The following is a 16,543-nucleotide window of genomic DNA, read 5'->3' as shown; positions in this document are numbered from 1 at the left end:
GAAAGGAGGAAAGGCATGTAATCTGGGTGGTGGGGCTCAGGCCCCAACACCAGCCTTGGCAACCCCATTAAAATGGGGTCATAACCCACTTTGAGGTCTTGACCTGCAGTTTGAGAACCCTTGCACCTAGTGTGAACAAGTCTGTATTTCCCCCCATCTTCCACACATACACAGTCAAACCAGGAACGTATGCTCCCCCACTCTAGCCCTCGGAAGCAGTGGGAGGGCAAAGGAGAGCCAAGGAGACTGAAGTGAACCTAGGGTGGTCTGAGGGGGTAGGAGTGTCAGGAGATTGTGAAGCAGAGTCCTCTACTGTTCTCATTAGCTCTCCCTGTCCCCTTCTGAATTCCAACCTATGCTAATGCCCCAACCATTCAGTTCCTTGTGCTGTACCCTCACCCTGCCTTCACTATCCCATAACCTGTCCCCCATTCTCTGCCCCTCCCTGTTCTTTCCAGCAGGATACCAAATACAGTCAGCCAGCCAACTCCTCCCCACCACCCACATACCCCATGCTAAGCTTGGAGACCTGCAATTCTTTTGCCACAGCAGCACCCTGGTGGCAAAGAGGAGATCCTTTGAGGGCAGAGGGGATTTCCTGCAGCCCTGCCTGATGTGGGACATTCCAGCACAGATGGAGGAAGAGGCATGTATATATTGAAGAGGGGAGGGGAAGTGAGAGAGACAACACGTGGCTGCCATGTAAAATGTCCCTTTAACATCTAATAGAATTTAACTCCTATATCTCCAGTTACTGTAATGCAACTTTCTAGTCACTGTGACAGCTTGCAGTTCATATTAGAATTACACCTTGTTCCACAAGGTGATATTATAGACACAGTAATCATTCTAACAACGTATTACAGTATTTACTGAGGCAAAAATCTCACTGAAGGGAGTATAGCCTGAACAAAACTTCAGGATCAGGCCCCATATAGCTTTCATTTTGTTTCCAGTCAAAAAGAGAGACTTCTCAATGCAAGGCTGGCATTCTAGAGTGAGAGATAGCATGGACCGTGCCTGAGTTGCTGGACTAGAATGCAGGGTGACTTTCTGGCCTCATTCGCTGGAGTCAGGATTTCATCTTGGGATTCTACTTCCTGCTCCACTACGGACTTCCTATGTGACCTTGGGCAAGTCACTTCACCTGCCTGTGCTTCTTTCCCCTCTTATACCATAGGTGTCTCCTCTATTTACATTGTAAGCTCTTCAGGCCAGAGAACATTTCCAACTATGAGTCTGTACAGTGCCTAGCATAACGGAGCCCCCGTCTCCACTGGGGTCTCTAGGCACTACTGCAATACAAATAAAGCATTGATTTTTGTTAAAGCTATCTATATTCATAAGAGAGAAAGCAGTTACCACTTGAAATATAAGCTAAGTTTATTGATACAGGAGTAAAATTCACTGTGCTTTACAATACAGCATGAGTGGCCTTTTGTCCAGGGACATAGATGTCAGTACTCTATCCAGTAGAGTGTTTAGATGCTCCTTTACACATCTCTCTTTAGGCTTAAGTCAAGTCCTATCTTATACGTACCCACCAATAAATAATAAAGCAGCATTGATCTGAAACAGCATGTTAGAAATCATTTTTTATTAAGCACCAGCTTAACATCATTTGCGTACAGTACTCAAATGGCTTTCTGTTCCATCTTCCCCCGCAGACTGACAGCTTTTCCTCATAAGCACTTATTCTTCCTTGGTATAAAATGTATATGAAACAAAGGCAAAATATTTTATATATCTTGCTGCAAAATGCTTAACATTGTGACTGTATCTCATTGCCTCTTCATTGCCCAGGTCCTGACAGACTCTTATTCATGAACTGCCTCTTCACAAAGCAGGTCCACCACTAAGGGAAAGAAATACAGTGGGATCAGAAGATATACTGTAGCAATTTCCAGGTAAGAAGTTTGAGGCAAAACAAAACAGGATTTAAAACCAACTCAGATGTAATGGACCTGATCCTGCATTAGTTGCACATCCAGTTTTCTCCACTGGCTTCGACTGGAGTTCTAGGTGTGCAAGGAAGGCAGGATTAGACCCAAAGTGTGGATTAAGTCAACACATTGTCGTATAGGGTTGCAGTACCAGACTCATAGTTAAGGCTGAGGTGATCATTTCGATCTAAGCTTTTACTTTCCATTGCTTATAAAAAAAAAAGCAGATTAAGAGTCTCATTCTTAATCTCAGTCCAACTTTTTTTACAAAAAATTTAAAAGTCGTTTCAGTCACTTCTGAATTAAGTGAAAAAAAAATAACTCATACAAGATTTACTTAAAAAATGTATTCTCTTGCACTTGACTCAAAAGCAGATGCAGTCAAGACTGTGGATATGGCATGTGGCTGAGTCCTCAGTGACTTGTAGGCAGTAATTCTGAAAAATAATTGGGTTGATAATTGTAAAGTTACTCTTGCTTATGTGCAAATGTCTGACTAGCCAGTCAGGAACTGATGGATCAATTAGCTATTTTTTGCTACTCATATCTGTAGCGAAGGGCTTTCCCACATAGGAGTGATCACATCAGACCTAACTTGAATGATGCTGAGTATCCTGAACATCTGCTGAATTCAATGCAAGGAATTGAGGGTTCTCAGATCCCAGGTGGTGCTCACCACTTCACAGGATTGGACCAACAAGTGGGGACTGTTACAGCCCTGCTCTTTAACAGGATGCCTCTACTTATGCAGCCTGAATTGGCGTTTGCTGCCATATCACATTACAAATGTTTGTCTTAATCATTTTTCACTATTCCACTAGCCTCTTAAGTCTCAGGATTCTTGTTTGACAGGTTCTCCCCCATCTCTCCCTGCTGTTTTTCCTTTATCCCCCTTGTTGCTCTACTGCATTCCATGCCACAGACAAGCATTTGAAAACTATTCTTTCAACTCCTCTATCTACACCCTACACACCTTTTAAATAACAAACCGAGCCAAGTTTGACGTGATTTTTTTACATTATTTCTGGGGTTAACATTTTGAAGAAGGAGCATGCCTCAAGCGTCCACCAATCAGAAAAGAAAGAGCCTGTAATTGGGATAAATAATCACGCAGTCATTGAAAACGGCATCTTACCTTGCTAGGCTTGTCACTTTGGGGATCGAACACCTTTTCACAAAGCCTAAGACCTGTTTCTTGTCTCAGCTGTTGCAAGTAGGCCCTCATCACCTCTAAAACAGAGCATATACCAATACAGGGTTAGAACCAGGTCAGATTCTGTCCAGCCAAGTGCCTCACTGTGTGAACTTAGGCAAATCTCTTAGGGTGAGATCCACACGGGTACTTAGGTGTTGCAACACTTAGGCATCGCAGCGCTCACTTTCAGGTGCCTAGGCTGCAACACTACAATCCATAAAGCCTGCATTAGGCACCTAGGCTCCTATACAATGAATGGTCAGAGAAAGGCGTCTTAAATGTGATCTACAACAGCCACCATGCTAGGCAGGGAGCCATCTAAGCTAGCCAGTTGAAGATACCGACCTGAAAGGTGTGTGCTAAATCCTGCCTCTCTCTCAGGTGCCTAAGTCTGGGATGCAGGGTAGTACCTAGGTCTGCTAGCGATCCCAGTGGAAGATAGGCGCTTGGTCACCTATGCTGCAGGGAGTACCCAAAACAAGACAACCAGGCGGGTGGCAGAAATTTCCCCTATAACTTTTAGCCTAGTGGTTAGAACGCTCATCTGAAAGGTGGCAGGTCCCTGTGCAAATTCCTTCTCTCCCTCCGAAAGAGGAGAGACTTCAACTACATCCTGGGTGAGTACCCTACCCACTAGGCCAGGGGTCGGCAACCTTTCGGAAGTGGTGTGCCGAGTCTTCATTTATTCACTCTAATTTAAGGTTTTGCAAGCCAGTAATACATTTTAACATCTTTGCAAGGTCTCTTTCTATAAGTCTATAATATATAACTAAACTGTTATTGTATGTAAAGTAAATAAGGTTTTTAAAATGTTTAAGAAGCTTCATTTAAAACTAAATTAAAATGCAGAGCCCCACAGACCAGTGGCCAGGACCCAGGAAGTGTGAGTGCTACTGAAAATCAGCTTGCGTGCCGCCTTCGGCACGTATGCCATAGGTTGCCTACCCCTGCACTAGGCCAAAGGTTATAAGGGAGGTCTTCCTTCTCCCTCCCCCAACCTCAGCTATTTTGTGTGAACTCGCGTGGGGGGCCTGATCTGATAGTGATGCTCACAGGCTGCCTACCAGATGAGACCCCCATATCAGACACAGGCAGCCAAACGCCTATCTTTCCCAGCTGGTGAATCGCTCTGGGGCTGTGGCGTCTGGATGCCTATCATGAGGCAGTAGTGCGTATGGCTGGAGAAAAAGAAACAAAACCCACTTAGGGCAGGTCTACACTTAAAACGCTGCAGTGACACAGCTGTACTGCTTCAGTGAAGATGCTACTACACCGACAGAATTGCTTCTCCCAGCTGCGTAGGAGGTGGTAGCTATGTCGATTGGAGGCGGTGAACATAGTGCTTTCTACACCTGGGGTTAGGTTGATATAACTGTTGCTCAGGAGTGTGGATTTTTCACACCCGAGCAATGTAGTTATACTGACGTAAGTTGCTAGAGCAGATGTAGCCTTAGGTGCTGAGTTTAGGGACCTACAAGGCGCGGTGGCAGCCGGAACTCATATCGGTATTCTAGGAAAACATCTGTCTTCAAAAGTCAACACAACAGTATGATTGCACCTGGCTTTTCTGTTGTTAGTAAGTTTCCATTACAATTTTAATTGAAGGTCAGGTATGAGATCTCTGTAAGCGTTTCCTTAGCTATAATCTGAACACTACCAGTTATTGCGCTTCTGCTTTGCTTAGCTGTGTTAGAATCAAAAGGCATAGAAAGGAGCACTGTGGATTTCCACATTTATAGTTATTCAGTGACTGCAAGAGTAATTTCGCTCAATTTACAAGTGAAAAAAGTAACTCAACCAGGGATCTTTTTGGTTCATGCATTAGTAGTAAAGATTTTACAGGTTATGTCCAGCCTGCAAATACACCTCTGCATGTCTATGGTCTTCTGTGGGATTGTCCAAGCATAAGAGTGACAAGGTGGGTGAAGTAATATCTTTTATTGGACCAACTTCTGTTGGCGAGAGAGACAAGCTTTCAAGATTACCCAGACCTGAAGAAGAGTTCTCTAAGTTTGAAAGCTTGTCTCTCTCACAAAAAGGCTAAAAGATATTACCTCACCCATCTTGTTGCTCTAATATCTTGGGACCAACATGGCTACAACAACATTGCATACAAGCATAAGAGCAGAATTTGGCCCTGTAAATGGAATTAAGCTAGCTATTCAGTTGACAGAGCTAAAATAGGTCCAGCTCCCTCCCTCTTAGCTAGTAAAAGTGAAAAGTAGGCACAACCTATTTTTGTTCCTAAAGTCAGCAGATTTGAATCCAGGTACACACAGGAGGCAGAACCATCAATTAAGAAGGTACTGTTTTACATAGTTATTTTTCTGGCTTTAGCCACAGAATTAATCCAGGCTGTGAACTGCAGGCCAAAGCATGTCTTTAAGAGACACATGACTACTTTTATTCTTACCATCCTCCTGTTTGTTGCCAGGTTTGGCATAGAGGGCATTGAGTGGAAAGCCAGGCTCTCCGGGGATTGGGAAGTTAGTGATTCCTAACGTGTACATTTCCTTCTCTCCTTGGCCTTTCGAATTACACTGGAAGAACCAAACAAGAGAGATCATTCACAAAACAAAAACAAAACACACACACACAAGCTGGTGCAGCTGAAATGTTATATTGATACATATCAGGGCTTCCCTGAGGAGAAAGTACTGAAGAGTCCTTAGGTTTTTATAGAGTACAGAGCCCCTGTACACTTGCTTCTACCTAAGAGGCTTTCTGGAATATCTGTGGCTCTGGCAGTTGGGATTGATGATTGGTCTAATACCTGTACCACCCCTGCTCCTGGTGGAATTCTGCAGAACTGCGCATGCACAGAATTCTTGTCCCACGCAGATTTCTTTGCTTCCCTGCAGAAAAATTATTTTCTGACTGGGAAGCAAAGGGAAGCCACAAAGGCAGTCATGCAACACTCCCCAGCAGTATGTTTTGTGTGACCAGGGCAGGCGGCAGAGAGGTAAATCCCCACTCCCGCCCCCTGCCCCACAGTGAAGACTCAGCTGGTGGCTCCTACCCTGTGCCAGGCACAGTTGCTAGTCCCAACTGGGCTGGGGAGGATAAGACTTCCTCTTCCCCTGCACGGCATCGAAGACTGAGTCAAACCCACCCCCAGATTTCTCCCTAGGCTGCAGGAAGCTCTGAAAACTCCCCACCCATTGCTCCTCAGCTACAGGAGGAGGCATCACTGTTTGAGGAGCTGCTTCCCCATCTGCCTAACCCTCTCATACCCAGACCCTTCGCTGAGCCTCAGACACCCAAAACCTCCCCACCCCGCCAAGCCCCACTACCCCTGCACCTGGACCACCCTGACAAGCCATCCGCACCCAGGTCCCCACTCCACCGAGCCCCAACCAGCTGCACCTGGATTCCCCCCCCACTGAGCCCCACATCCCCATTTGGATCCCCCTTTGAACCCCCCACACCAGACCCCCCTGCCAAGCTCTATCCCCACACACACCCATACCCTGCCCCACTGAGCCCCAACCATCTTCACCTGGACCTCCCTGCAGAGTCCCATTACTGTTACACCCAGAACCTTCCCAACAAGCCCCTATGCATCCTGATCACATCCTGCCCCCCGACTGCCCCACACAAAACCCTCTCAACCCACATATAGATGCCCCCACACTAGGCCCCTCCACATTTAGATCCTGCTGGGCTGAGCCTGCCTGCCCACACCTGGTACACCTGGCCTGGAAGGGCAGGGCCCTGGGGCATTTTGGGGGCAGGCTTGGTCCTTGCATTGTGTCAGGGTTGGGTGCAGCCTCACTACTGAGCCATGTCCCGGGGCTGGGGGGAGCTGCAGAGAGATCTCCCACCTCTGTGCAGCCGGTGGCCTGTGCTCCCCAGTGCCATGCTGGAGCCTTCACATTTATTTGACAAATAAAATTTGCAAAATTTTAAAATACTGTGTGCAGAATTTTTAAGAATGCCCTCAGGAATAAACCCCTAGTGTGGCCAGTTACACTGGGATAAAGGTGCCTTATACCGTATAGCTTATTTCCCTTCCTTTACAGGACCAGCTATACTGGAGTAAGCACCTTTATACCAGTATACCTGGGTCCACACTTGGGGGGTTGAACCCCTTTAGCTGTACTGGTATAGTTAAAACAGTACAACTTTTGTGCATAGACAAGCCTTAAAATGTAACAAAGTGGCCAAATTCTTCTTCAGACGTGAATGCACAATCCCCACCAGCTTCAATGGTATTGTGCACAGATATAATCAAAGGCCAAATGGGACACGCAGTAGAAAGAGAAAGTTAAAGAGCCGAGAGGTTTAGGCAAGGGAAAGATTACGGTGAACTTGAACTGGGTGCTTTCAGATTTGAGGAGTGGGTGGGGAGCAGATGATGGAAAATCTGGTAGAGGCTGATGACTAACAATTATATTTGGATAGATGAGGAGGGACAGAAAGAGGCAAGAAGCAGAGAGGCTAGAAAGATGAAGATTATATAGTACTTGATGCTGCCTTTCATCCTGGCTACAACCTGCCGGAAAAAAGGGACGACGAAATAATTAAAAAAAAAATAAAATAAAGATTTACAATGGAAATGCTGACAGGAGCTAAAACCATGGCAGTGCTGGCAGGACCTGCTAGAAACATACCGTCCATGTGAGAATATTACAGAACCAAGAATTATCAACATTACTGGGGGACAGACAGCCAGGGAGCAATAAGAGGAGCACAGCACTGGGTATTAGGAATTCCTGCCACTCACTCACTATGGCCTTGGGCACATCACTTACCCCTTTTTACAGAGAGGTTAAAACTTATCCCCATCAGAAATTTGGGTGTGAGGGCCCATGTTGTACAGTGCTTTGAAGCATTACATTCTAAACAACAACATTTTTCCCTATCTGGGTTTCCACACTGCCTTGGCAAATCAGCAGAACTGGCACATTTTTGTTGCCATTTATTGTATTTTCTTCCTTTAGCTTAAATTCAGCTCCATTTTATTACCTTTTGCAGCTTTTTTAAGCATTCGGAAATGTAGAGAGTTATGTAGATCAAGGTTCTGTCAGCCTCATTCTGCAAAATAAAAGGAAGCAGAAGCCACAGCCATTTGTCAGCAGCTGTAAAAACGATCACATGTTCAGCCTATGGCCTCTCACAAAAGAGACACATTGACAGCACAGGAGACACATTTACCTTACTTAAAAATAGTTTTAACTAGAAAAAAACGGTTTCCTTCGTTATATACTACATACAAAATATACAAATTCTCAGAAACTTTACGTTTATTGCAGTGAAATAGTTCTAACATTCCAACAGGGTACCACACTCCAATAACTGTTCCGTGCACAGAGTTTGAATATCTTAAATAATTTCTTACCTTAATTTCATAATTCTTGAAGAAGACATTTGCTTTGAAGTAGTAGATGGCTTCATCTATAATATCTGTGTCCTTTGCTGGCAAGAAAGGTAGGAAATGTGAAAATTAGGCAGCACTTAAAGATAACATCACTAACTATTAAAGTTGGAAACAGATGAACAGTATTTGCTGAGACCTACATCCATCAAATAATACCACTATCTTTCATTTAATTCATTTACAAAAACAATTATTCTTACAAAAAACAAAGCCGCAGTGGTTTCATGCCATTTCCCAGCAAAGATTTAATAGGAAAGTAAGTGCTATGGTAATATCCCACATGACCATGGCCTCATTACTTGCACACAGCAGCGCGTACTACAGGACACTTACTGTAAGATGAAGTATCAATGAATTTAAGGTATACACTTGTCAAAATAAATTTTACAGTCAAGCAGCTTTGATATTTTTAAAATCCTAATTGCTCACTCCATTATGGGCAATAAATCAGTAATTCTCAGTACGTCTCCCATCTTTAGTGGGAAATAATGAGGATTTTGTTGTCATTAAAATGTCTTTTGAGTCCAGTTCTGGAAAAATAAACTCCTCTGAAATACAGCAGAACATTTAAAAAAGAAAACTTCACTTTCCTCTTTAAAAACGCACAGAGCAAATGATCTCATAACATTACATTCAGCAGGCTCTGGGTTTCCGTAATAGAGCTGTAGAATCGTCTGAATCAAAATGTTTTCCCATTTCAAATTCAAATATTGTAATGCTGCCAGGTGGTCATGAGACATTGTGAAAGACTTCACAGGATGGAAAATATTGAAGCAGTAGCCAGTTATTATAACAGGCTCTAGATAATGCCTCACCACCATTTAAAAGCCTAATGAAACCCACAACCCACAGTTCTGAATCTTGATGGCTGCATGATGCAGCAGGAACTACCCTGAAAAATAGTGAATTTAGGCTTAATTTAAAAATAAAAACAAAAAGCACACACACCAAAAACAAGAGAATTATAGAATGTATTTAAAACTACAACAGGGTCTCCTTAGTGCTTATAAGCTTATGCACTCTGGAGGCATTAAAGAGAAAACAAATCAAATGTGTTCACCATTGAAGATACACCAGGAAGATACCACATTATTATTTATTATGGTAGCACACCCGGAAGCCCCAGTCAAGATCAGGGCACATGTTTGATCACATCACACTGTTCACTCTGCTTACGTGTTACACCCCTTTCCCCTGCCCTTCATCTGTCCTGTCTGTTTAGACTGCAAGCTCTTGGGACTGTGGATTTGGTGTTTGTGTCTAGCACTATGGCACCTTGATCTTGGCTGGTCCCTAAACACTACTGTAATAAACATGATTAACAATAATGGCTCCATTCCACTAGATGCTGTGTAAACGCACATGAAAATATGGTCCCTGATTCAAAGAGCTTACATGCTAAGATCCCAATCCCACCATTGGGTCTGTGCAGGCAGACCTCTGCACCTATTGGGAGGCCAATTAAAATAAATGGGACTCCACATGCATGTATGTAGATACAATTACAGGTCTGGTGTCTTTGAGTGCAAGTGACATGTGAAGACCCAGGATGATAAAATGCCTACCAGAAGCAAGGGCTAGAGATAGAATACTATTTGGAGCTGAATAAAGCAAATCCCAGAGGCAGGAGGAGGGAAAACCAAGTTGGAATGAAAAGAAAAAAAAAAAAAATCACAATTCAGAAGCAATAAAGCTACAAATAATTTTGTACAAGAGTTACAGAAAGGGGAGAATTTCACAAGACAGTATTGAGTAGAGTTTGGAATCAGCTTAACGATGTTTTAAACAGCAATTGAGGGGGACATGTCATAAAAATTAGATCAGAGGATTCCTCTTCCTAAAGAGGCACTCAGGGGCTTGGATGGGGAAGGGTAAATGTCTCAGATAAATGGCACAGCACAAGGAAAAAGCAAAGCTCAATGCAACAGCATCAACAGCCACCTGAGAGCCATTTTCCTCCATCACCAGGTAGTACCCCTGTTTCTAATCTGTCCCTTTGTTCCTCACTCTGAGAACTGGACACACAAAAATGATTCAAAAGCCTCAGTTATATAATGTTTATACAACAGTCCTCTAACCATCTCCAGATCACCGATGTGAAACATCCATCAAAGAGATGCCTAGTGCAGCATTTAAGATTGGCTTTGAATGGACTGCAAAATAAATAAACGCGAATATAGAAATAGTGTTTTTAAAGGGTGTTGGGAACCTACTTTCCCTTGGAGCTGGTCCTTTGAATTGACTTCTAATGGGTAACAAAGCCATGTTCCCAATTAACTTGGTATCAGAGTCCATTAAAGTGGAGTGATAAGCCTGTAACAAAGAGGAAGGCTGACTGTGAGCGATAAAAAGAAAACAAGCATTTTTCTGCCCTGGAAGAATAAAGTTACACAAGCTTCCCACACATCTCCTCCAAACGATGGATGCACAGTTTATCCAGTTAATAATGATCCAGCAACCATACCTTGTGCAAGTCCAGTGCTATTTTCTCACCTAGCTAATTAGGCCTAAGTAACATTGTGGGGGAAAAAACTCTTACTATGGAACTGCCATAGGCATAGTCTCACCAGTGACAATAATGGTGAATGCTGTAATGTAGTAGACCGGGTCCATGGGTGTGTTTCATCACCATGTGGTCTAACTCAGAGCAGGTCTCAGTGACTTGGTGGTAAAAATGCTCATATCCTTCTCCATTTTCACTCCCAGTTAAGCTTTAACAGTGGACACTTTCCGAAAAAATGCCAGTGCACACACCTTAAAAGTCATATTCTACTTTGGCGCATAAGCTTTTTCTTGACAATTGCAATACGAGCCAATGCTGTATAAAGGAGGCTTATTCCAAAATATACATGCACTTAGAATACATGTTTAAGATACTCTAAAGCCCCAGTGTTGGTGGAGTTTTTGTGTTTCTTTGTTGTGTTTTTTTAATATTTTAATATAAAAATAATTTTCATTTATAATTCCCCTAGTTTATCAAACAAGGAAATATTGTTAATTTTTTAAAGAGTTTTAGTGACTGGAAAGGCTCACCTGGTCCCTAAGTTTTGTAGTGGACTGTGGGGCAGAGCCTTGAGTGAGGGCAATGATCATATATTTCTACTCTATTTCATTATGATGCTAAGTGATGCAGGACAACAGTGCCTTTCAGCCTTAGGAACGCTGTGTAAAGAAAATTACACAAGCTAAACTGGGATGAAGTTGCAATGTAAAGGCCCCAATCATGCTACTGGCTCTCTGAGCACAGAAGACCCACTTAAATCAACAAGGGTCTGCCCACCCAATCTAATTGTAAAATCACAGCCAAGTGATTTGGCATCCACAAGCCTATAAGAAGCAAAATCCTTTGCAGGAGACATTGACGATTATTAGTGCTGTGGGGTTTCCACTGTCGCTAACTATTGCCATAAAAGGAAGTTCCCCTTTCTTTCAGTAGAAGTGACACTTCCCACAGCAGCAGCTGCAGTTTCACTCAGCTTTTTCCTATTTCTACACAGGAAAAGAAACCCACATATGTTGTTACATTTAATAACCTACCCGATTCCTTTAAACTCCACTGCTGGGCTGCAGATTGCGAAGGGAGAAGACGCAAAGAGGCCCAATTTATCACCCCTGGGCCTAGCATCCCCATAGCACTTTCCTGCCCTTCCCTGGCTAGCAGCAACCCAGAGCCACTGCCTGTTCTCACAGGGCAACAGGATGCAACACAAGCAAACACCAGAAGCGGGTGCATTGTAGAACTGCACGCGGTTCTTTCCCTTACCGGCATTTTTGGTGGCGACAGTTCAGTTTCACAGGAGACAGAGCAGGAAGCTGCTTGAGCCAGCAATGCAGGGCTTGCAAAAGAGCCAGCCCTTCCTGTCCCACCCAAGGCTGCTGCAAGCAGGAAGTGATTGTGCGGAGGAGCTGGCCAGCAGGGGGAGTCAGAGCACTAAGAAGACACCCACAGCTGAGCCTTTGAGGGTAGAGACAGTGTGTGTGCCTACACACACCTATGAGAGGATGCTTTTAACTGTGACCAGTTTTGCCCTGCAGTCACCATCAGAATGTTGTGTCACACACATTTCCATGTGCTGGCCTGGCAAGTCAAAATTAGTCTGTAAAAATCATCTTGAGTTCACAATGGCTCAGCTTTTGGAAGGGGCTCTGGCAAGATTTTCACTTTCTAAATGCAATGGACCAAATTCTTCCCTGATGTAACATCACTGAAATTAACAGGCTTCAGAGCCCTGATCTCTGCTTGCACCACTCCAGATGGATTTGTTATTGCCAGGGGCCTGCACACCTGGGTGTGAATTGAACCCACAACATTGCAGAGAGAGAGATTCAAAGCAGGCAGCTTCACCACTGCAAAGCACAGCTCTCCTTGTCTCCACTAAGGTTTGTGCTGTGCAGTTAGGTTGGTAGCTGGCTGCTGATTGCTGAATTCAAAGTATAGACAAGGTCTGTGGCACCAGTCCTGCATCAGCTGCACATAGAAACAAAAAGTCCCCCCCAAAATCATGAGATTTACTCAAAAATCTTTTTTTTTAAATAACATTTAGTGCTTTTGTTTTCCTTCTGGGTTTTGAGCTCAGAAGGTTCGGCTTTTCTCCACAATCATGATGGCTAGAAACGTACTTTAAAAAAAATTGAAGTTGGGATTTTTATAATCACTTGACTCCAGGAGCTGAGATTTTAAGAAAAACACCAAGTATCGTGAGACTCATGTTAAAATCATGAGAGCTGGCACCACTCTGGACACAAAGGCCCACTTGTGAGAATCCCAGTGCCGGATCAAGGCCTAGATCCCTGCCTGAATGTTTACTTTTTTTCTAATAGAAACCCAGCAGGGAAAGATGCGTCAAGGGCACTTTCTCTTTTACTTAGTATGAGAACAAATATGTTCTTTTAAGACATTATTCACTTAAAACCAATGCAGAAATGGCACATCTTCAGGGTATTGTTCGAGACCAGGTTTTGTAGAAACCATTTAAATTTTCTAGCAATGTTTTGTTTCTCTGCTTTTATTTGTTCCTGTTTGGACCACTCTGTGCAATCCTTAACTAGCCACCACCTAGATTTTTTTTCTTTTTTAAGTTAATTCTCCCCTCTCCTTACAATGATGCTGCTCCCACAGAAGACTTGAGGGGGCTGCACTCTCCCCCAGACACACAGGATTTGCTCCTCAGATTCACCCCACCATTATCAGATTTGTCCCCCTTTGGACTCTCCCTGCAAGCCTGCTCTTGCTATCAGCAGCATAGACAGATTCCTTGTTTGAAAGCAGAGGACAGATCAACAACCAGATAAATGTGTGGCTTGTTTTACCAAACTGAGAACAACCCCACAGACTGAGAGTAAATTATACCTGCTGATGTAAAAAAAAATAAAAAACGAGAAACTATGCTCAGCCAGCATTATACACGCAGGCTTACCTAGTTCAAATATTCACAAGCCTCACAGCTGCTCAGCCGTTAAGTGTGGAACCCATTTATTTTATTAAGCTTTTCCATAATGAGGTATTCTCACACACAAACACATATAAACTAATCAAGATACTTCTACAGATTGGGAAGGGAGCCATTGTTTTCTCTCTATTTAAATAAATGAGTGATGCTCTAATATTATGGTGATAGGGACCATTATCAGTGCCTAGATCATAGAATATCAGAGTTAGAAGGGACCTCAGTAGGTCATCTAGTCCAATTTTCTGCTCAAAGGAGGACCAATCCCCAGACCCCTAAATGGGACCCTCAAGGATTGAATTCACCAGGCTGAATTTAGGAGGCTAATTCTCAAACCACTGAGCTCTCTCTCCAAGGTTAAGCATTTAACGAATGCAAAGCTCTATTAGAAAGTATTTGTACTTCATTGAGTCAAGCTTCCAGGGAGACATATATCTCAGTGGGTTAGAAATTCTGTGCATCAACATGTTTCTATAGGGAGGGATAGCTCAGTGGTTGGAGCATTGGCCTGCTAAACCCAGCCTTGTGAGCGCAATCTTTGAGGGGGCCGCTTAAGGATCTGGAGAAAAATCAGTATGTGGTCCTGCTAGTGAAGGCAGGGGGCTGGACTCAGTGACCTTTCAGGGTCCCTTCCAGTTCCATGAGATAGGTCCATCTCCATATATATATATATATATTTTATTATTATAGTAAAGTGCTGTATTTCTCACCATGGAAAATATAGTGATTTAACACTTGTATCAAACTGAGCACACAGTGGCTCAGATACAGGAGTGGGTGGATGAGATTCTGTGGCCTGCATTGTGCAGGAGGTCAGACTAGATGATCATAATGGTCCCTTCTGACTTTAAAGTCTATGAATCTATGACATGATCACTCGGTTCAAGAATAAGGATTTTAAATTCTATTGCAATCCTTTGAAAATTAAAAATATAGTCTTCAGCCAAAATATTTTTGTTGGTCCAGCTTTTAATATGATACAGATGAGTCTGGCATTTATTCAAAAATAAATCTACTTCATGCCTCATCAAAAGTCTCTGCAAGCAATCTAGTTTCTTAAGATTAAAGGAAAGGGACTTTATGGGGACTTTGTCAGGTGTTTATATGTGATCAGCAGAAAAACCTAAGCAGAAACACAGATGAATATAAATATGGTATTGTATTAGATGATCTAATTCTCTCTTTAGTAAAGTGACAGAAAGCTCATCCTTTGAACCATTTAGAACTCCAGAAGTAGATATTGAGACAGTCACAAGATATGATCCAAATGCAATCCTAAATTAAAGCATTATTTCCATTAAGATGTTCATATAGTTTTAAGTATTTGTGATTCAAAATTTATCATTTGCAATGTTAATAAATGGATCATTACAAAGAATATAATTTAATAATGCTCACATATAAAAAGCTAACAGATATTTGATAAGCCTATCGGTTAAATCCAAGAGTATACTTGGCATGTATGACTTGCATACAATTAACACTTACAGCCAAATCCTCCAAAGATACATGAGTAACTTTACTCATGAGACATCAGTGAGACTGCTTCCATATCATGAAGTTACTCAAGGGTTTATATGCATACAGGATTTTGTATTTGTACATAAGAACATACAAATGGCTGTACTGGGTTAGACCAAAGATCCGTCTAGCCCTGTATCTTGTCTACTGACTGTGGCCAATGCCAGGTACCCCAGAGGGAGTGAACTTAACAGGTAATAATCAAGTGATCTCTCTCCTGTCATCCATCAGCGCCCTCTGACAAACAGAGGCTAGGGACACCATTCCTTACCCATCCTGGCTAATAGCCATTAACGGACTTAAGCACCAAAGGTTTTATTACATAAGTTTAATACAAGTACCACTGAAATATGAATTCTCTATGGAGATAAACATTAGACACGATACATAGTTGCCTTATTTGCTACCAAATTCTTGCCTGGACAGCATGCCCTCTGAAGTGATTATTGGTAGATAATATGGACAACCCTGTAAACTCCTGGCAATTTTAATCAAATTTAGAAATACTTTTCTTTGTTAAGTGGACATCACTGTGTTTAAGATTTTATCAGCAGAAAAGTTACTTTAAGTAGCACATGAGAGGATTTTATTTTTTTTCCTGTTCATGGAATCTTAGTTGAGGAAGGGTGCCTGAAAGCACATATCAATACACAGAGCCAAATCCTGCAACTCTTATTTAAGCAGTACTCCCACCAAAGTCCATCAGAGTTTTGCCTCTAAAGACTCATTTGATCCTTAGTGCATTGAAATAAGATAATAAAAGGAGCAATATATAATGAGCATGCTCTTGTAACGTGTCACTGGTTGACATTATATAGCAGTACAAGAGAAAGCACATGTATTTTAAAAGAAAACCAGCAACTGAATTTTTAAAATGCCCTCTTGGAAGCATGAAAAATATGGGTGAAACCCTGTCTATGTTGAAGTCAATAGCACAACTTCCATTGACTTCAATAGCATTAGGATTCCACTCACTCTTCTTTTATCAATTGTTGTTTTACAGTTGTCACACATTCAATTAATCTGAAATTAGCTTGTCTGCTTTTATTTATTTCCT

General features: G+C 42.6%; 1 protein-coding gene across 1 annotated transcript; it reads right to left on the bottom strand.

Annotated features, from left to right (window-relative positions):
* Positions 1 to 1,580: 1,580 nt before the first annotated feature.
* ARPC3 (actin related protein 2/3 complex subunit 3) lies at positions 1,581 to 12,398 on the bottom strand. The gene is made up of 7 exons (XM_050923401.1): positions 12,282 to 12,398; positions 10,732 to 10,831; positions 8,480 to 8,556; positions 8,107 to 8,175; positions 5,552 to 5,678; positions 3,079 to 3,173; positions 1,581 to 1,855 (listed from the first exon to the last, which is right to left on the bottom strand). The coding sequence occupies exons 1-7, from the start codon at positions 12,285 to 12,287 to the stop codon at positions 1,793 to 1,795; spliced, it is 537 nt and encodes a 178-aa protein (XP_050779358.1). The 5' UTR covers positions 12,288 to 12,398; the 3' UTR covers positions 1,581 to 1,792.
* Between the last annotated feature and the right edge of the window lie 4,145 nt (positions 12,399 to 16,543).

Source organism: Gopherus flavomarginatus, chromosome 15 (genome assembly GCF_025201925.1).
Source record: "Gopherus flavomarginatus isolate rGopFla2 chromosome 15, rGopFla2.mat.asm, whole genome shotgun sequence".
In the NCBI taxonomy this organism is placed as follows: Eukaryota; Metazoa; Chordata; order Testudines; family Testudinidae; genus Gopherus; species Gopherus flavomarginatus.
The sequence above is the reverse complement of the archived record's forward strand: the minus strand, read 5'-3'. Positions and strand labels throughout refer to the sequence as shown.